Source organism: Oncorhynchus gorbuscha, linkage group LG14 (genome assembly GCF_021184085.1).
Source record: "Oncorhynchus gorbuscha isolate QuinsamMale2020 ecotype Even-year linkage group LG14, OgorEven_v1.0, whole genome shotgun sequence".
Lineage (NCBI taxonomy): Eukaryota > Metazoa > Chordata > Actinopteri > Salmoniformes > Salmonidae > Oncorhynchus > Oncorhynchus gorbuscha.
Window position 1 is genome coordinate 72,519,750 of NC_060186.1, and position 22,500 is coordinate 72,542,249.

The window sequence follows — 22,500 nt, forward strand, 5'->3', positions numbered from 1 at the left end:
ATAAGAAAGGATTCCCTTTTCAATGCCTTCATTGTTCAATCATATAGTTTGCAGATACGATAGCCATTTGAAGTAGTTATTGAAATGGATTTTGAATTGGGCATCCTTAAAGGACCTGTTGTACCTGGGTTAATGGACATAACATGTTATAAGATGCATTGTGAGTATGGGAAGTATTATAGAAGGTCCTATAAATTAGAGAGAGTGTGGACAGAGTTAGCCGGCAGGGCAGGGGCTACAGTAGGTGGCTTTAAATGGGCTAATTTAGGTGGCTTTAAATGGGCTACGGTAGGTGGCTTTAAATGGGCTACGGTAGGTGGCTTTAAATGGGCTACGGTAGGTAGGTGGCTTTAAATGGGCTAAGGTAGGTAGGTGGCTTTAAATGGGCTACGATAGGTGGCTTTAAATGGGCTACGGTTGGTGGCTTTAAAGGGGTGTAGGTAGGTGGCTTTAAATGGGCTAAGGTGGTGGCTTTAAATGGGCTACGGTAGGTAGGTGGCTTTAAATGGGCTAAGATAGGTGGCTTTAAATGGGCTAAGGTAGGTAGGTGGCTTTAAACGGGCTTAGATAGGTGGCTTTAAATGGGCTACGGTTGGTGGCTTTAAAGTGGTGTAGATAGGTGTTCCAGGGAACTGTGGGTTTTTGTATAGCGCTTTTCATGGCCCAAAGATACTCATACACAGGAGGTAGACCCAGTAGGGATGAAGGATAATTAGAGGTGTTAAAGGCCTCATCCGTACTGTAACGGTGGACTTCGCTCGTCCGCCTGACGGTCAACTCTAGCAGGCTTGTAACTGTGCATACAAGTCGCACATGGCGTCGAACAACCATACTCTTCATTGAAACAATGCTGAAACATCAATCTATGGGTGAGTCCATTGAAATGAAAGCAAAATGATATTGTAAATTCCAGCAGGCGATGGGGTGATATAGATTCTTAGAAGTACACACCTTTATGTTATTAATTATCGTTAATGCCATCTTTGGTGGGCTTCTTAATGATTATCAATAATTGTATGAAGTCATACTGTGTGAAGCTGTTTGTGAAGCTCAAAAGGCATTTCTCATGAATATTTTAACGTGACTATTTAAAACACAAAAAAACATCTGATTAATAAAATATTTAAAAATCAGTCGTCTTCCTCAAATGAAGGGGATGATGACGCAATCTTTGCAAGACGGAGGGAATCTGATTTCATCGGTCCTCAACCGGTGGCTCAGTCATTTCATTCAGGGTAAGTGGAGTTATCCCTGAGTTAGCCTGCCCTGGAGCAGGTTAGTTCTGAACGATTCGTTGCCATAGAAATTTACCTGGCTTAAAAGGTGAGCCGCTTTTGTTAGAACGGTTATCCCGAGTTGAACTCAGAGTTGACCAAAGTTACCTCGCTAACTCCTCAAACCTGCTTGGTAAAATACCCCTCTGGACACAGATTAAGCCTAATCCTAGTATTAAAAGCATAATCAATTGAGAATCTCCATTAGACATTATATATTTTTTGGGCTAGGACTAGGCTTAATCTATGTCTGGGAAACCAGCCCATTATGGCTGCGTTTAGACAGGCAGCCCAATTCTGATCTTTTTCCCACTAATATTTTCCCACTGGTCTGCCTGTCGAACACATCAAATGTAGTCTACCGGGAACAACAGAGGTGGTGTGTCAGGGCCGATGCCTGGGACTCACATTGCTGCTGCGGGGGCAGGAGGACCTGCTGTGTCTGGACTTGCTGGGTGGCGTGCTGGGCCTGTTGTGCCTTCTGCTGGGCTGCTGCCTGGAGGGCAGCCTGCTCCTCTGTGTTGAAGCCCTCCACTGCCTTACTCTGCATTAGCTTGTTCTCCCACAGCTAAAGGACAGGGGAGGAGAGGGAATTTTAAAATGGAGGGTAGACTGTTGACCACCATTTTGACATTTGTATTGTCTATTCTACTTTTTACAAAACTACAGGGACAGAGAGGTTATCAGTGGAAACTACATCAAATGGGAGCTACAAAAGGGAAACCAACACTAGCGCAGACAAGAGAGAACAACATTCTAGAATGGAATGTCACTAGAAGGAAGAGTTCTGTGTTCTGTACCGTTTTGAGTTCCATGAGGACCTGCTCGTCCACCCCCTCATCCAGGAAGAGCTCCCGGACCTCGTTGATAACATCTTCAATCACAGACCTGTACAGTTTAGGCTGAGAAAACATACAGAGTACTGTTAGAAGGGCTCTAATGTATATTATAAACGGGGTAGTTTGAGCCCTGAATGCACGGGTATGATAAATAATATCCACTATATACAGTGCATTTGGAAAGTATTCAGACCCTTTGACTTTTTCCACATGTTTACGTTACAGCCTTATTCTAAAACTGATTAAATAAAAAATCTAAATAAATCTATCCACACACAATAACCTATGACAAAGTGAAAACAAGTTTAGATGTTTGTGCAGAAATATCTTATTTATATAAGTATTCACACCCTTTGCAATTGAGCTCAGGTGCATCCAATCAAGTTGTAGATGTTTCTACAACTTGATTAGAGTCCACCTGTGGTAAATTCAATTGATTGGAGATGATTTGAAAAGGCACACGCCTGTCTATATGAGGTCCCACTGTTGACAGTGCATGTCAGAGCAAAAACCAAGCCATGAGGTCGAAGGGATTGTCTGTAGAGTTCAGAGACAGGATTGTGTCGAGATACAGATCTGGGGAAGGTTAACAAAACATTTCTGCAGCATTGACGGTCCCCAACAACATAGTGGTCTTCATCACTCTTAAATGGAAGAAGTTGGGAATCACCAAGACTCTTCCTGGAGCTGGCTGCCCAGCCAAACTGAGCAATCGGGGGAGAAAAGCCTTGGTTAAAGGTGACCAAGGACCCGATGGTCACTGACAGAGCTCCAGAGTTCCTCTGTGGAGATGGGAGAACCTTCCAGAAGGTCAACCATCTCTGCAGCACTCCACAAATCAGGCCCTTATGGTAGAGTGACCAGACCGAAGGCACTCCTCAGTAAAAGGCACATGACAGCCCGCTATGAGTTTGCCAAAAGGCACCTAAAGACTCTCAGACCATAAGAAACCAGATTCTCTGGTCTGATGAAACCAAGATTGAACTCTTTGGCCTGAATGCCAAGCGTCACATCTGGAGGAAACCTGGCAACATCCCTACGGTGAAGCATGGTGGTGGCAGCATTATGCTGTGGGGATGTTTTTCAGTGACGGAGACTGGGAAACTTGTCAGCATCAAGGGAAAGATGAACAGAGCAAAGTACAGAGATCCTTGATGAAAACCTGCTCCAGAGCGCTCATGACCTCAGACTCGGGTGAAGGTTCATCTTCCAACAGGTCAAGACCCTAAGCACACTGCCAAGACAATGCAGGAGTGGCTTAGGGACAAGACTCTGAATGTGCTTGAGTGGCCCAGCCAGAGCCCGGACTTGAACCCAATCAGACATCTCTGGAGAGACCTGAAAATAGCTATGCAGCGACACTCCCCATCCAACCTGACAGAGCTGGAGAGGATCTGCAGAGAAGAATGGGAGAAACTCCCCAAATACAGGTGTGCCAAGCTTGTAGTGTCATACCCAAGAAGGCTTGAGGCTGTAATCACTGCCAAAGGTTCTTCAACAAAGTACTGAGTAAAGGGTCTGAATACTTATGTAAATGTGATTTATTTATTTTAACCTATTTTTGCTTTGTCATTACAGGGGTATTGTGTAGATTGATGAGGGGAAAAAACAATGTAATCAATTTCAGAATAAGGCTGTAATGTACCAAAATGTGGAAAAGGAAGGGGTCTGAATACTTTCTGAATGCCCTGTTTACAAAAGTATGTGGACATCCCTTCAAATTAGTGGATTTGGCTATTTCATCCACAACCGTTGCATACAATCGAGCACACAACCATGCAATCTCCATATACAAACATTGGCAGTAAAATGGCCTTACTGAAGAGCTCAGTGACTTTCAATGTGGCACCGTCATAGGATGCAACCTTTCTAACAAGTCAGTTTGTCAAATTTCTGCCCTGCTAGAGGTGCTACGGTCAACTGGAAGTGCTGTTTTTGTGAAGTGGAAATGTCTAGGAGCAACAACGGCTCAGCCACAAACTGGTAGTCCACACAAGCTCACAGAATGGGACCAGTGAGTGCTGAAGCGTGTAAAAATTGTATGTCCTCGGTTGCAACACTCAATACCAAGTTCCAAAATTGCCTCTGGAAGCAATGTCAGCACAAGAAGTGTTCACCATGTGATGTACTTTTCACTGTTCTACTCACCTTGGTGACCAGTGTATAGCAGCAGTAAGGCACCTCAGGGGTTTGTAGTATATATTGCCAATATACCACCGCTAATGGCTGCATCCAAGCACTCAGAGTTGCGTCGTGTGTAAAAACAGCCCTTAGCCGTGGTATATTGGCCATAATATACCACCAACGGCATATTATTGCCTAACGTTAGCTGCGTGCTGCATTATTTAACGTTAACGTAAAAAAAAAAATGTTTTATATTTTTTTAACTGCATTATTGCTTAGGTATATTTATTTCACATGGTGACAACTGAAATGTACCACGGTAAAGAATGTTGGCTAACAAATTATCCAATATTTTGTATTTTTTTTTCATGTAAATTTTGAGCTTGACTACCTTTGCACTGCAGACGCACGTATTCAAACTGCATACCATAACATATTCAAAATATTAGTTATATAATATTCAGTTAGAAACGATTCAATTATGCAAGTAAAACATTTCAGTCCCCCAGTGACAACAAAGGGAAACGTTTTAAAGTTATTTTCCTGCAATTCTGCACATTTAGCCAAGGGGAGTAGAGAAAATGCTGCCGTTCTAAAGCAAGTCTGCTGCAATTCAATACGTTTTACAATGGGGCAGAGAGAGATTTAGCTATTTTATAACTAATTTCATGCCGTGGGGCAGAGATAAAATGTGCAGTTGTACAGCTTAATTTCCTGCAATTATACACATTTTTTCCATAGGATGGAGGCAAATGTTTGCGGTTTTGAGCTAAATGACTTAAATGTAATGACAACTGATGATCAATGCCCCCCCCCCCCCCAGTTGGTAATTCGACCATGCTTACTACACCTTTAGATACCTGGACGCTAGACTAATTGTCCGATCTAATTTGGGATGATTGAGTGACTGCTGATGCACAACCAACATTTCAAAATTGTATCTTGTTTATTCTAACTCAACAGTAAGTCGAGACCCTGACTGGTTCATTTGGATGTTTTATTGGGCCGCCCGCCAGTTCCCCATCCCTGGGACACCTCGATCTATTTAACACTGATGTTTCATGATAGCCATGGCATTGGCAGCACCTAGCTATCAGATCATGGAAAGACCAGCCCGCAAACGTGCATACGGGAGCTTTCACACCATAAACACCACACATCAATCGTTTCGCAATCAATCGGCATTTATGGTATACTCAAAACGTAAACAACCGAAAGACACTGATCAGTTGTAGCTAATTAAACTCAATCCGCCATGCACAAAATACACTAACATTTCAATCGACCATTATTGCCCCCCAAACTAAAATGGTCGCATGGACAGAGGTCAGTGTCCTTATTCGACGGTGTCCGTTGTGGTGGACCTCAGTCTCCCTCCCTACTATAAAAAGCTCTGATGTTTATATGTAGAGCCGGTGACGTGGCGTCGAGGAGCGCCTTCCCATCCCGGGCAGTCTATATTAGAGAGCCAATATGGCGGTATAAAACCGAGCTGCGGAAAGGAGGAGGGTCACAACCGTAGAGAGGAGACATGGACGCGGTTTTTAACCGAGCGGGGGTCAGCGACCATTGCCTGGTGCTCGGAGTCGCTATTTAAATGATGGATGTAAATTGAAATGCTGGTATCTAGATTGTGTTATTTTAGTGAGTTAATGTAATTTTAGAGATGGGGGGGGGGGCCAGCGAAAGAAACATGTTTAATAGGAAAGAGGACATTTGGCTTGGGACGGATTGCTGACGTTCGCAGCCTTGTTCGTGGGCTGAGGCATTGAACATGATTTGAAATTATCAAGTAATACTTTCTGGCTGACAGTTGAATTGTGATAAAATTGGAATTTAACATCCGCATTGGATGAGAAGGTGCTTCCAACTGTAACCTTACGTCGAGGCAAACTACTAACTCTCATTGAATTGGAGGAACAATACCCCAACGCAATTCTTACTCGTTAGTAATACTAGACCCATTTCTAAACTAGGAAACATTCCTCGAAACGCACCAGGTAATGTAGGCTGATGCATGCTAGTTAGCTGGAAGACAAGATTGCAAATAAAAAAGGCTCAAAGTCACATTTTACTATGTAGCTATGTCGTTCATTTAACCAGACTTGTCTTCTGGTTTAGATTAGCCCAGATTAGCAACGCCATTCACCAGCTGTATTCAGGAAAAAATGCAGAGGATTCAAATGGTTTCGAAAAGGGGTTAAAATGGCCGATTGTTGTACTTATGGCTATCATTTTTATTAAGGAGAACATCCACTGTTTGCCAACAACACTCCCTAAAGTCCCTTTTAATATGCTTCCACTCAAAATGCCAACCTTTTTCTGTCAGCTAGCAGTTTGCCATCAGTCCTTACTGACTACCCTCTGACAATGATCCTTACCACTTGATTCGAGTTAGCCGAGCTCGCCATTACGCGTAGTGTAAAACCACACAAATCAAGCGAGGAATTAACAGCAAAAAAAATAAATTAAAAAACGATCTAAAACAACTGGGCACGACACTTAAAAATAGCCGGCATAACTTTTGTAAATAAAACACAGATTGTAACGGTCTTATTTACAAACACGGACTCTGCCTTCCCAGCCGTCCTTCACCCGCCGTTGTCCTCCTTTATATACCGAGCATGGAGCTGCGAGTGCGCGAGACATAGGGCAGGGTCAACCCGGTCATTACCGCGAGATTCCGCGGGAATATCGTCCAGGAGAAAAACAGGGACGAGTTCAGCAGGCCACAACGTGTTGGAACGTTCAGATAGAAATGTATTATGTAGAATCATTCAAATGCATTTCTGACAAAAAGAACAAGGACTCATGTGTAGGCTCTATTCATGGGATTTCTATCTGCAACGTTCGACAACGTTTGGCAAATGAACGTGGTTCAACTTCAGCTTTGACAGTACTGGAAAATATAGTATTACATTGTGTACTGGAAATTGCATGATTGAGAATGCTGACGTTGAACTGACACATGTAAACATACAGGACACCCACGGTATAGACACTTTACCCCTGCCTACTTGTACATTCTGTATCTACTTCAATCACCACGTATCCCTGCACAATGATATGGTAGAAGTTCACACTGTATATAACTTAATTCTTGTGTGATTTATTTCTCATGTTTTTAAACATTTTGTTATTTAAATCAGCATCGTTGGGAATGAGCTTGTAAATGATTTTCACTGTATTCGGTGCATGTAACAAATACCATTGGTCACGTGATACCATGCTGTGTTTCCATGTGTTGTTGCCATGCTATGTTGTCGTTTTCGGTCTATCTTTATGTAGTGTTGTGGTGTCTCTCTTGTCGTGATGCGTGTTGTTGTATATATATATATATATTTTTTTATGTATTTTTTTATTTTACCCCTTTTTCCCCCAATTTCGTGGTATCCAATTGTTTAGTAGCTACTATCTTGTCTCAATCGCTACAACTCCCGTAGTGGCTCAGGAGAGACGAAGGTTGAAAGTCAATTATAAATTGTTCTTAACTTGCCTAGTTAAATAATGGTTAAATAAGACATTTAAAAAATATTTGATTTGATTTACTCATTAAAAACTTTTGTGTACCCTCTCTCTTCGTAACTGTTAACTCCTTTATTCTTAGTGTTCTATTTGTCACATGGAACCGCCCAAACTTTGCAAAGCACTTTGTCATTCAATACTGTTTGCAATCAAAGGTGATACATTACAATAGATAATACTAATATATTATTCGCCTCTTCCTCTCAGATGTCATCCATTTCTTCCCCCAAGTGTTTTTTGCCAGTGACCGATTCAGGAGACACTAGGATGTACTAACTTATTGCCACCACTAGAGGGTGATCACACACCAGGACAAACACACAGAGGATCCGTTTCCAAACAGTATGAATACCACGCCACAATCAATTAATGCATGGTGAAAGGCATACGCTACTAGTTTTCTGTCCCAAAAACTAAAAGCATCATTTTTGGGACAAATCACTCGCTCAAAGCTATTTATTATTGAATAATTTGGCCAATTGAGCAAGTTGAGGTGACTAAACAGCTGGGCACTAGATAGCAAGCAAGCTGTCATGGTCAAAACATTTTGACTCAATTATTGCTAAAGGAAGAGGTCTGGCCTTGATAAGGCTTTCTTGACATATCAGTCAATGAGACAGGTCCTACAGCCCTAGTTTTGTCACCCCTGGAATTACTGCCCAGTTGTGTGGTCATGTGCGGCAAAGAGGGACATACAGTACCAGACAACAGTTTGTACATAATCATTCAACGTTTTTTCTTTATTTTGACTATTTTCTACATTGTAAAATAATAGTGAAGACATCAACACTATGAAATAACACATACGGAATCATGTAGTTTTTTCGATTCTTAAAAGTAGTCACCCTTTGCACACTCTTGGCATTCTCTCAACCATCTTCACCTGGAATTCTTTTCCAACAGTCTTTAAGGAGTTCTCACATATGATCAACACTTGTTGGCTGCTTTTCCTTCACTCTGCAGTCCAACTCATCCCAAACCATCTCAATTGGGTTGAGGTCGGATGACTGTGGAGGCCAGATCATCTGATGCAGCACTCCATCACTCTCCTTCTTGGTCAAATAGCCCTTACACAGCCTGGAGGTGTGTTGGGTCATTGTCCTGTTGAAAAACAAATTATATAACCACTAAGCGCGAACCAGATGGGGTGGCTAATCGCTGCATAATGCTGTGGTAGCCATGCTGGTTAAGTGTGCCTTGAATTCTAAATAAATCACAGAGTGTGTCACCAGCAAAGCACCCCCACTCCATCACACCTCCTCCTCCATGCTTTATGGTGGGAACCACACACACAGATATCATCCGTTCACCTATTCTGCGTCTCACAAAAACACGGTGGTTGGAACCAAAGGACAGATTTCCAACTGTCTAATGTCCATTGCTCCCGTTTCTTGGCCCAAGCAAGTCTCTTTTTCCTATTGGTGTCCATTAGTAGTGGTTTCTTTGCAGCAATTCGACCATGAAGACCGGAACAGTTGATGAGATGAGTCTGTTACTTGAACTCTGTGAAGGATATATTTGGGCTGCCATTTCTGAGGCTGGTAACTCTAATGAACTTATCCTCTGCAGCAGAGGTAACTCTAATTAACTTATCCTCTGCAGCAGGGTAACTCTAATGAACATCAGGTGACTACGTCATGAAGCACATCAGGTGACTACGTCATGAAGCACATCAGGTGACTACCTCATGAAGCACATCAGGTGACTACGTCATGAAGCACATCAGGTGACTACGTCATGAAGCACATCAGGTGACTACGTCATGAAGCACATCAGGTGACTACGTCATGAAGCACATCAGGTGACTACCTCATGAAGCACATCAGGTGACTACGTCATGAAGCACATCAGGTGACTACGTCATGAAGCACATCAGGTGACTACGTCATGAAGCACATCAGGTGACTACGTCATGAAGTACATCAGGTGACTACGTCATGAAGTACATCAGGTGACTACGTCATGAAGCTGACTGAGAGTGTGCAGAGCGGTCGTCAAGGCAAAACAAAAATATTTAACCTTTACTTAATTAACTTGGCAAGTCAGATAAAAACAAATTTGTATTTTACAATGATGGCCTACTCCAGCCAAATCCTCCCCTAACCCTGAGAACGCCTATGGGAAAGGGTGGCTACTTTGAAGAATCTCAAATATAACATATATTTTGGTTTTGTTTAACACTTTTTTGGTTACTACATGATTCCATATGTGTTATTTCATAGTTCTGATGTCTTCACTATTATTCTACAATGTAGAAAATAGTACAAAATAAAGAAAATCCCTGTAATGTCCAAACTTTTGACTGGTAGATATATATCATAATGATTATAATTCATATTTTATTTGTTGTGTTGTTTCCTTTTTGGATCCCAGGAAGAGTAGTCACTTATCCGTGCCAGGACGTGTACTCTGAGCACGCGCTGACCAACTGGAAAGTGTCTTCACTGACATTTTCAACCTCTCCCTGTCTGAGTCTGTAATACCATCATGTTTTAAGCAGACCACCATAGTCCCTGTCCCAAGAACACTAAGGTAACCTGCCTAAATGACTACCGACACGTAGCACTCATGTCTGTAGCCATGAAATGCTTTGAAAGGCACTACAGAGGGCGTGCATATGGCCCAGTACAACACTGGGGCCAAGCTGTCTGCCATCCAGGACCTTTATACCAGGCGGTGTCAGAGGAAGGCCCTAAAAATGGTCAATGACTCCAGCCACCCTAGTCATAGACTGTTCTCTCTGCTACCGCACGCCAAGCAGTACAAGAACACCAAGTCTAGGACCAAGAGGATTCTAACTAGCTTCTACCCCCAAGCCATAAGACTCCTGAACATCTAATCAAATGGCTACCCAGATGCCCCCCCGACGCTGTTGCTATTCTCTGTTTATTATCTATGCATAGTCACTATAACTCTACCTACATGTAAATATGACCTCAATTACCTAGACGAACCGGTGCCCCCGCACATTGACTCTGCACCGGTACCCCTGTTCATAGACTCGCTATTGTTATTTTACAGCTGTTTAATTATTTGTTACTTTATTTAATTTTTATGTGGAATTTTTCTTAAAACTGCATTGTTGGTTAAGAGCTTGTAAGTAAGCATTTCACTGTAAGGTAAACACTTTAAACCTGTTGTATTTGGTGCATGTTAGAAATAACATTTGATTTGATTTGATTTGATCATATAAGATGTGTAATTTGGGTGAAAATAGCTCAGTGATGAACACTTCAGGCAAGCTTTGTCTGTGGTGTCATACAGACAATGTTAACAATACCCCTCCTCTCCCAGGGGGAGAATTCCCCAAAAGCATAAAGCCATGGAAGGAATGTAGGGTGACAAAGAACCTTACTGTTACTTCCTATTGTCTCCATGGAAACGTGCCTCAATGGACATTCAGTGGGTATGGATGATCTGGACCGCAGGACACAGAACTCACCCCCACATCAGTTAACACACTCCACACATTCTACTCTCCTACATTTGAACAGTTTCATTCCAAAACATTATTTCCATTTCCAGAAATGTTGTTAAATGAGCTTGGTGTGTTTTTCCGCTGTCTATTCATGGCAATGACAATATATTTGTTTAGAATCTATCATTTGATGGTTTCATTTCAGAGAGGCAAATAATCATGTTTTTTGTTTGCAAAATGCTGTATATCCACTTCACTCTCAGAGAAATGAATGGTACAGCTTGGCTTTACACAGTCAAATGTGACACATAACAAAACATTTTAGAAAGAAATGTACAAATCATACATTTGTGACATCAATATATATATTTTTTACTATAAATAATTCAATACAGTAATATGAGATCTGTGTGTAAAGCATTTCCATTTTTCATTTTTGTCATTATCCAGAGCGACAACCAAATATCCCAGTAAAATATATAGGATACAAACATTCCATTCCAGCAAAAAATAAATATATAGGATTTAGCAAAAAAACATATTCATTCACATCTAAAATGTATGAATAAAAAATCTGAGAACAGTAATATTTGCCACACACATGAAGGAGGCCATAAGCAATCATTTCTGGTGTTATTACAGCACAAATGTGAAATATTGGTGGATATAGCATTTTAGAAATCAACTCTTCAGTTGTTGCTGTGTAGGCTACCATGTATTTATTTAATCCGTTTCAGTGGAAAGGATACTTCATATTTGTGGATTTTTCTTTTCATTTCCTGTACATAAACGGACTATTCCAAACATTAGGAACAACTTCTAATATTCAGTTGCAGTCCCCCAGTCTAAAGTTCGTCGGGGCATGGACTCTACAAGATGTCGAAAGTGTTCCACAGGGATGCTGGCCCATAGGTATGCTGGACCATGTTGACTCCAATGCTTCCCACAGTTGTGTCAAGTTGGCTGGATGTTCTTTGTTTGGTGGACCATTCTTGATACACACAGGAAACTGTTGAGGGTGAAAAACCAAGCAGCGTTGCAGTTCCTACTACCAGACCCCGTTCATAGGCACTTCAATCTTTTGTCTTGATCATTCACCCTCTAAATGGCACACAGACACAATCCATGTCTCAATTGTCTCAAGGCTTAAAAATCCTGCGTAACCTGTCTCCTTCCCTTCATCTACACTGATTGAAGTGGATTTAACAAGTGACATCGATAAGGGATCACAGCTTTCATGATCTGTGCTGTGCTGAGCTATGCTGCGCTGAGCCGTATCTGAGCTATGCTGAGCCGTATCTGAGCTATGCTGAGCTGTATCTGAGCTATGCTGTGCTGAGACGTATCTGAGCTATGCTGTGCTGAGACGTATCTGAGCTATGCTGAGCTGTATCTGAGCTATGCTGAGCTGTATCTGAGCTATGCTGAGCTGTATCTGAGCTATGCTGAGCTGTATATGAGCTATGCTGAGCTGTATCTGAGCTATGCTGAGACATATCTGAGCTATGCTGTGCTGGAAGGCAGTGGCTTGTGAGTAGCCAGCCTGCAGTCAAATTACCTAGTAGCCTCAAAGGGTGGAATGTTATTAATCTTTTTCTTAATTTCATCATTAATAAACATTATTTTTTTAAACCTGCAGAAAATCCGGTGTTTTTATGTCAAATGTTTTTGTTATATTTCAGACTTCTGTGAACAGAAAGTGTAATATTGGGATACAAACACAAAATTGAAAGCATTTTAAATCTAAATCTGACATGGTACAGGTGTCTTCTTATTTTTTAAGCCCATAACCATGTGTGTGAGGTGTATACTTTTGTTTCTAAGTAGATTTGTTTAAGACTACCAGGAAACACTCTGTGTGAGCCAATGACAGGCACTGCCCTCAATAACCTATTGATCAATTGACTTAGTATGTGAAGAGTTCAAAGATGAGTTCAGTCAACTGAGCTTCCAAGTGTTGTCTTTTTCCGTTGCCATTTTAGTCATTTATCCAGAGCGACTTGTGCGGTTTGTTCATTCATCTTAAAGGTAGGTAGGTGGGACAAACACATAGCACAATCATAATCAACTGTTGTTGATGCACTTCTGTAACATGTCGCTGATTAGGGTGGAGATCAATAACATGGTTATAACCTGGTTCATACAACTTGATAACATGCTTATTAATACACGGTTCCTTTCGAGCACAAGAGTCGAGTTCAGGTCATCTTTTGCAACTTTTTCATTTATTGCGACTGGAAGACATTACATCACAAACATTATTGTAGGTTTTTAGAAAAATGGAAAGGAGAAAAAAAAAACATTGTTACATTTTTTTTGCCACATTTATTGGACAATATGATATTTACATGATTGAATGGATGAATGGATGAACTAGTTTGAAATCAGTCTTTGGCAATATTATATATTAAATATTATTATTGCACAACAAGGAAAGGATCAAACATGAATTTGAAACAGCCAGGTGTAGCTACGCTGTATTACATTGTCATCTCATAGATACATAGTTTTACATTTGACATCTCTATCTGATGGCAATCTGACACTTCTCAAATAGTCACCAACATGGCAGTATTGTAACGTATTGTCAGAGAAAACCAAAATGGCAGGCCTTGTGTGAGTCCAAAATGGCACCCCAACGGCACTTCTGACAAACGTAGTCTGCGAGATACGGGAATAGGTTGTCATTTGGGAGGCACACCTTAAATTGAGCATGATTAAGTTTGGCAGGTTTTTAGTTAAAACATTTGTTTCGAATTCGAGGGCTTTTCAGGCAGTGAAGCCTTTTTCTTCTAATATTTTCCATGTCATGTAATAAGTCAGTCCTAGTTCCAGGTATGGTTGTATCTGTAAAGCAGAACATTCTAGGGCCATGAGTTCACTGTCCCTGTATGTCACTGAATGAGTCCCAAATTGCACCCGAGCCCTATGTGCCCTGGTCAAAAGTAGTCCACTACACTGTAGTGTGTACAAAGGGCAGACTCTACCATACATTGTCCTTGACATGCCAGGGCAGACTCTACATCACATTGTCCTTGACATGCCAGGGCAGACTCTTCAACACATTGTCCTTGACATGCCAGGGCAGACTCTACAACACATTGTCCTTAACATGCCCGGGCAGACTCTTTAACACATTGTCCTTGACATGCCAGGGCAGACTCTTTAACACATTGTCCTTGACATGCCAGGGCAGACTCTTCAACATATTGTCCATGACATGCCAGGGCAGACACTTCAACACATTGTCCTTGACATTCCAGGGCAGACTCTTCAACACATTGTCCTTGACATGCCAGGGCAGACTCTACAACACATTGTCCTTAACATGCCCGGGCAGACTCTACAACACATTGTCCTTGACATGCCAGGGCAGACTCTTCAACACATTGTCCTTGACATGCCAGGGCAGACTCTTCAACACATTGTCCTTGACATGCCAGGGCAGACTCTTCAACACATTGTCCTTAACATGCCAGGGCAGACTCTACAACACATTATCCTTGACATGCCAGGGCAGAACTCTTCAACACATTGTCATTGACGTGCCAGGGCAGACTCTACAACACATTGTCCTTGACATGCCAGGGCAGACTCTACAACACATTGTCCTTGACATGCCAGGGCAGACTATTCAACACATTGTCCTTGACATGCCAGGGCAGACTATTCAACACATTGTCCTTGACATGCCAGGGCAGACTCTTCAACACATTGTCCTTGACATGCCAGGGCAGACTCTACAACACATTGTCCTTGACATGCCAGGGCAGACTCTTCAACACATTGTCCTTGACATGCCAGGGCAGACTCTTCAACACATTGTCCTTGACATTCCAGGGCAGACTCTTCAACACATTGTCCTTGACATTCCAGGGCAGACTCTACAACACATTGTCCTTGACACTCCAGGGCAGACTCTTCAACACATTGTCCTTGACATTCCAGGGCAGACTACAACACATTCATCACGATAACACAGAGGGCTTGACTTGTAACGCAAGAACACTCCAACACAGTCAGGACAGGAAGTGGAGTTGGCAGCGAGGTATATAGGGACAGTAAGTATGTGTCTGAAATGCCACCCGATTCCCTATATAGTGCACTAATTTTGACCAGGGCTCTCATCAAAAAAAGTGCACTATATATGGGGAATATAGAGCCATTTCATACACAACCATGTAGCTTTTTCTTCTTCATGCAAACATTGATAGAAGCACATTGAATTGTATAGAATTTAATTGTTTTCCATCACAGCTGATAGAATACTATGACAACGGAACTCAATGGAACTCAGAACATTTGCTTGTCTGTCTCCCTGTCTAGCTGTCACAGTCACGCTCTGTCATTTCTCTAAACCACTACTGTAGTCACTCTCTGCCTTTCCTCTAAACCACTACTGTAGTCACTCTCTGCCTTTCCTTTAAACCACTACTGTAGTCACTCTCTGCCTTTCCTCTAAACCACTACTGTAGTCACTCTCTGCCTTTCCTTTAAACCACTACTGTAGTCACTCTCTGCCTTTCCTTTAAACCACTACTGTAGTCACTCTCTGCCTTTCCTCTAAACCACTACTGTAGTCACTCTCTGCCTTTCCTCTAAACCACTACTGTAGTCACTCTCTGCCTTTCCTTTAAACCACTACCGTAGTCACACTCTGCCTTTCCTTTAAACCACTACTGTAGTCACTCTTTGCCTTTCCTCTAAACCACTACCGTAGTCACTCTCTGCCTTTCCTTTAAACCACTACTGTAGTCACTCTCTGCCTTTCCTCTAAACCACTACTGTAGTCACTCTCTGTCTTTCCTTTAAACCACTACTGTAGTCACTCTCTGCCTTTCCTTTAAACCACTACTGTAGTCACTCTCTGCCTTTCCTCTAAACCACTACTGTAGTCACTCTCTGCCTTTCCTCTAAACCACTACTGTAGTCTCTCTCTGCCTTTCCTTTAAACCACTACTGTAGTCACTCTCTGCCTTTCCTTTAAACCACTACTGTAGTCACTCTCTGCCTTTCCTCTAAACCACCACTGTAGTCACTCTCTGCCTTTCCTGTAAACCACTACCGTAGTCACTCTCTGCCTTTCCTTTAAACCACTACTGTCGTTACTCTCTGCCTTTCCTTTAAACCACTACTGTAGTCACTCTCTGCCTTTCCTTTAAACCACTACCGTAGTCACACTCTGCCTCTCCTTTAAACCACTACTGTAGTCACTCTTTGCCTTTCCTCTAAACCACTACCGTAGTCACTCTCTGCCTTTCCTTTAAACCACTACTGTAGTCACTCTCTGCCTTTCCTTTAAACCACTACTGTAGTCACTCTTTGCCTTTCCTCTAAACCACTACTGTAGTCACTCTCTGCCTTTCCTGTAAACCACTACCGTAGTCACTCTCTGCCTTTCCTTTAAACCACTACTGTAGTTACTCTCTGCCTTTCCTTTAAACCACTACTGTAGTCACTCTCTGCCTTTCCTTTAAACCACTACTGTAGTCACTCTCTGCCTTTCCTTTAAACCACTACCGTAGTCACTCTCTGCCTTTCCTTTAAACCACTACTGTAGTTACTCTTTGCCTTTCCTTTAAACCACTACTGTAGTCACTCTCTGCCTTTCCTCTAAACCACTACTGTAGTCACTCTCTGCCTTTCTTGTAAACCCCTACTGTAGTCACTCTCTACCTTTCCTTTAACCACTACTGTAGTCACTCTCTGCCTTTCCTTTAAACCACTACCGTAGTCACTCTCTGCCTTTCCTTTAAACCACTACTGTAGTTACTCTCTGCCTTTCCTTTAAACCACTACTGTAGTCACTCTCTGCCTTTCCTTTAAACCACTACTGTAGTTACTCTCTGCCTTTCCTTTAAACCACTACTGTAGTTACTCTTTGGCTTTCCTTTAAACCACTACTGTAGTCACTCTCTGCCTTTCCTCTAAACCACTACTGTAGTCACTCTCTGCCTTTCCTGTAAACCACTACTGTAGTCACTCTCTACCTTTCCTTTAACCACTACTGTAGTCACTCTCTGCCTTTCCTTTAAACCACTACCGTAGTCACTCTCTGCCTTTCCTTTAAACCACTACTGTAGTCACTCTCTGCCTTTCCTTTAAACCACTACTGTAGTCACTCTCTGCCTTTCCTCTAAACCACTACTGTAGTCACTCTCTGCCTTTCCTTTAAACCACTACTGTAGTCACTCTCTGCCTTTCCTCTAAACCACTACTGTAGTCACTCTCTGCCTTTCTTTTAAACCAGGATTAATTGCCTTTCACTCAAACTCAGTCCTGTGGCCCTGGGTGCACGTTTCACTTTTTTTGCCCTAGCACTACACAGCTGATTCAAATAATCAACTCATCATCAAGCTGTATTTATTTGAATCAGCTGGGTAGCGCTACGGCAAAAACAAAACATGCACACAGGGGGACCCCAGGACCGAGTTTAGGAAACCCTGCCCTAAACCACTACTCTAGCCAACTCTGACTGTACTCTGACTCTACCTGACTCTACTCTGACTCTACTCTGACTTTCTATGGACCTGTCTGACTCTACTCTGACACTCTCTGGACCTCTCTGACTCTACTCTGACTCTACTCTGACACTCTCTGGACCTCTCTGACTCCACTCTGACTCTACTCTGACTCTCTCTGGACCTGTCTGACTCTACTCTGACTCTACTCTGACTCTACTCTGGCTCTATCTGGCTCTACTCTGACACTCTCTGGACCTACCTGACTCTATTCTGACTCTACTCTGACTCTACTCTGGCTCTCTCTGGACCTGTCTGACTTTACTCTGACTCTACTCTGACTCTCTCTGGACCTGTCTGACTCTACTCTGACTCTACTCTGGCTCTATCTGACTCTACTCTGACTCTACTCTGACTCTACTCTGACACTCTCTGACTCTACTCTGACTCTCTCTGGATCTGTCTGACTCTACTCTGACTCTCTCTGGACCTCTCTGACTCTACTCTGACTCTCTCTGGACCTCTCTGACTCTACTCTGACTCTCTCTGGACCTGTCTGACTCTACTCTGACTCTCTCTGGACCTCTCTGACTCTACTCTGACTCTCTCTGGACCTGTCTGACTCTACTCTGACTCTCTCTGGACCTGTCTGACTCTACTCTGACTCTCTCTGGACCTCTCTGACTCTACTCTGACTCTACTCTGCACATAACCTCAGTCCAAACCCTATTACCTCTGCTGGTTGTACCAGAAACATGTTCATAATCTCACTCCAATGTATGTATGTATGTATGTATGTATGTATGTATGTATGTATGTATGTATGTATGTATGTATGTATGTATGTATGTATGTATGTATGTATGTATGTATGTATGTATGTATGTATGTATGTATGTATGTATGTATGTATGTATGTATGTATGTATGTATGTATGTATGTATGTATGTATGTACAGTTTTGGGCAGCAGGTAGCCTAGTGGTTAGAGCTTTGAGTCAGTAACTGAAATGTTGCTGGATCAAATCCCCAAGCTGACAAGGTAAAAAAAATATGTTGTTCTAGGCAGGCCTGTCATTGTAAATAAGAATTTGTTCTTAACTGAATTGCCTAGTTAAATAAAGGTGACATTTAAATGTATGCATGTATATATGAACATACCAGAGCATGAACTGACTAAGGCTTTAATGTATTCTCATTATAGCTTACACTAATCATCTACGGCAGGGCTAAATGTACTGAATCACTCAAAACTGAAACAATTGGCAGGGTTTAAACATCGCTCATTATATAATACTTTTCCTTTGTACTGTCATTTTTCCAAAGTAAATAATCCATAAAAACAGGCTCTATTGAGTCATACATTAATATATTGTATCTGACATAACTTTGAACAAAAGGTTTGCCTATGCTAATCTGGTGTAGACTAGGGAGCCAATTAGAACAGTCGAACTTGTTCTGAACATTCTGACTAATTCTAAATGCCATGTTAAACAGTTCCTTATACCCCATCAGTTTACACTGAGGTTTCTGCCAGGAGAAAACTCGGACCCAATAGTAACATATTCACAAAATGAGAAAATAACTGTGATAAATAAAGAAATATGTGCTGTTCAATATGAAATAATGTCAATCAAAGACATCGGAACACAACGCCTTGAGAACAGGCACAATGCTAAAGGGTGTATGGTTGTTGGACAAACACTCACACACACTATTGATAACTTCTGAAAAACACTAGACCATTGACATATTTATCTTTTAAGAGGCAGAAGACTGAAAACCATACGAGAGGCTTTTCAATCTAGCCTTATACCTAACAGACATGGGTTTAAACGCTACAGTATTTGACATAATGTAAAATACTTGGGCTGTGCTTGATAGGGTTTGCCTCAATGGAACAAATAGAAAAGTCCCAAAGTACAAACCCTGCCCATCTGGCACTCAAGGTCATTCAAAGTATTTGAAAGCTTTCAAATAGTATTTAAACCCAGGTCTGTTATACCTAAAGCACAGAGCAGAAGGGCCTCATAATTGCAGAGTGATTTCCCCATAACATTTCTCCTTGAGGAAGATTTGTCTTTATAAATCTGCTCATCTGAAGAAATACAATTATCAATTTACAAAAAAAAGAATCAAAATAAATTAAACAAAAATCGAGGGTATAAGAATTGTCTGCAAAAACGTAGTTTTCTCTTGTAGGATCTAAGTTTATATGAAAATAAGTCATGCTTCATGCTAAATACATTGTTTATATTACATGATCTTTGAATAAAAAATGATTTACTTTTGTATCTTATTTACAAGCACCCATGCAATATAACTGAGAAAGTCCTGCAGGTCAAATTGCTTCAATTAAGAAAGGAAAAATAAAATATTTTCTAACCTTTTTACAGTTGTCCAGACTGGACAAATTGCTTATACTTTTATGAGAGTAGGTAGAGGAAGAATGGGAAACATTTCAAACAGAGATAAAACGACAACGAATACACAATTTATGTAAATAGTTTTGTGAGTCTGTTAAATGATAGGCAGGTGTCGTAACATGGGGTATATTTAAACTGACATTCACTTTTTAATAGAAGAGAAATTCTGGAAGAGTTGGAGGGACATAGTCTAAGTGAAACTGTTTCTGAAATGGCATCCTATTCCCTATATAGTGCACTACTTTTGGCCAGAGCCCATCACGCTCTGGACAAGGTAGTGCACTATAAAGGGAATAGGGTGCAATTTCAGATGCAGATGAGCAACAAGCACAAGATGGAGGAGATATATTGCCTCTGACCCGGCACTAAGTCGTCACCATGACAACAAAAACATTGTAACAGTAAAGTTCTAATTATCCTTACATATTAAAAAGTGCTCTTAAAGGAATCGTGGCCTGTTCTCCATGATGTCTTTACTATTGGTAATAGAAATAGCTGTAATGAATGGCAATTAAGTGCATGCGTGATTCTCTAAGAACGGATTTTTACAATTGTTTAGACATTTACGGTATTCTCCTGTCTCTTCTCTGAAGATCTTCTGATGTAATACTATATTCATTGCCATTGAGCAGATGCTTTTATCCAAAGCAACTTACAGTCATGCATGAACACAATTTATGCGGGTAGCCACGGGTATTGAATTGACCACCCTAGGTGGTGCAACAGCCGTGCTACACCAACTGAGCCATACATGACCATATATGATGTTGCTATGCCTTTACATTTGTCTTTGTAAGCAGATTGGCTACATCAGGCAACCTGGTCGCTTGTCTTTGGCACAGTCTTACATGTTGTGCTCATGGGCATAGGATGTGTGAGCAGCAGGTTTTAACTGTTTTAAAACTGTAAGTATTATTGGCTCAACTTCCTTGCTTACATTGCTTACATTACTGGACATTTACTACAGATACAGATGTAACCTCTGACACTTACAGATGACACAAAACGGTGAGCTAGTCTCCTCAAACATGACATTTTCTACTATGTTTTTCCCTAATTAGTGACAAAACATATTTTTCTATGGCTTGCATCCCTTTACACAACATAAAAACACATGAGAATCAATTACCCATCAGAGTTAGCATTGAAACATATAGGAAACGTATAGGCAACGTATAGGAAACATATAGGAAACGTATAGGAAACATATAGGAAACATATAGGAAACGTATAGGAAACGTATAGGAAACATATAGGAAAAGTATAGGAAACATATATGAAACGTATAGGAAACATATAGGAAACGTATAGGAAACATATAGGAAACGTTTAGGAAACGTATAGGAAACATATAGGAAACGTATAGGAAACATATATGAAACGTATAGGAAACGTATAGGAAACATATAGGAAACGTATAGGAAACGTATAGGAAACGTATAGGAAAACATGGATTTCTGATATTGCCACAAATAAGTAGGATGCTCCTAATGCCCCTGGAGGAGAGAAAGAGAGCTAGAGAGAGATAGAGTGAGAGAGATAGATGAAGTAATGTCTATTGAGACTAATGCTTGAATAGAGTTCTTTGTCTTGGCCCGTTGGTGGTTGATAGGTCAGTATGTAGACCTGGTGTGTCGTCCTACTGAAGGACTCTGTGCTCAGGCCTGAACATATACCCTTTTCACACTATGGAAGCCAAAGTTGAGCTGAGCCAAGCCGAGATGTACTGGGGCTTCCTGGCCTGGTTACCCTCATCCACCATAGTTGCTGCTGGAACCATGCTGGAAAGGACACTGAAAATAAATGTTCAGAGCCAGCACAGTATAGGCTTTAGTTTGGGTCAATAGTGGGAATCAGGCATCAGAGACACAACACACCACCAATGGTTAGAAGCAGCTGGTGTCCTTCCTATCTAATCTGACCAGAATATCTGCTGTCCTTTTCTGTTCATTTCACAACGTTTCTACATGTTGAATCTCCACCATTTGTCAACACCCAGCAGGTGATTGTTAACACACCTTGTAATGCTGCTTTTAGCCGTTGGTCTTTGTGGCGTGTCTCAGCTATTACTTTCTAGGCCATGGCGATATGTGTGTAGGCCAGGTGTGCTGGACAGGTGTGTAGGCCAGGTGTACAGGCCTGATGTGTAGGCCTCTCTATGGCCTGGCATTAGTTAGTTTCTGAGGGCCTCTTTCTGCTCCTTCTCTTTCTGAGCAGCCTTGGCCCGGTTTGTGATGTTGTTGAGGCACGCCCTGACTCCCGCCAGGTGGAGCAACGACCCAGCCGCCTCCTTCATCTCCTCATCATCGCTCTCCAACGGCGGCTTCTCTGCCGATGCTGCCGAACGGCGCTTCTTCAGCGGCAGTGTGTCACCCAGGGCCCGCAGGCGGTTTTTGGTCCAGGGCAGTCCCCGTCGCCGGGCATGCTGGGATAG

At 41.8% G+C, this 22,500-nt stretch overlaps 2 protein-coding genes and 1 pseudogene across 9 annotated transcripts in view; 1 reads left to right on the forward strand and 2 right to left on the reverse strand.

The window, feature by feature from the left end:
* LOC123995388 (transcription initiation factor IIA subunit 1-like) overlaps positions 1–6,872 on the reverse strand; it is a 15,358-nt gene extending 8,486 nt beyond the window's left edge. For 7 of the 8 annotated variants that reach the window (XM_046298962.1, XM_046298958.1, XM_046298960.1 and 4 more), the window contains exons 1-3: positions 6,619–6,869; positions 2,075–2,176; positions 1,683–1,842 (exon numbers count right to left, since the gene is read on the reverse strand). In XM_046298962.1, coding sequence (XP_046154918.1) covers positions 1,683–1,842; positions 2,075–2,176; positions 6,619–6,648 — 292 coding nt within the window. In that variant the 5' untranslated portion in view covers positions 6,649–6,869. Of the gene's footprint in view, positions 1–1,682; positions 1,843–2,074; positions 2,177–6,618 lie in introns of all 8 variants that reach the window. The other variant, XM_046298955.1, reaches the window with a different exon arrangement.
* LOC123995563 overlaps positions 1–22,500 on the forward strand; it is a 211,862-nt pseudogene that overhangs the window by 58,233 nt on the left and 131,129 nt on the right.
* The window catches only part of LOC123995390 (forkhead box protein N3-like), a 70,447-nt gene continuing 68,138 nt past the window's right edge, over positions 20,192–22,500 (reverse strand). The window contains exon 7 of the mRNA XM_046298963.1: positions 20,192–22,500. This exon is cut by the window's right edge and continues 232 nt beyond it. Coding sequence (XP_046154919.1) covers positions 22,240–22,500 — 261 coding nt within the window. The 3' untranslated portion in view covers positions 20,192–22,239.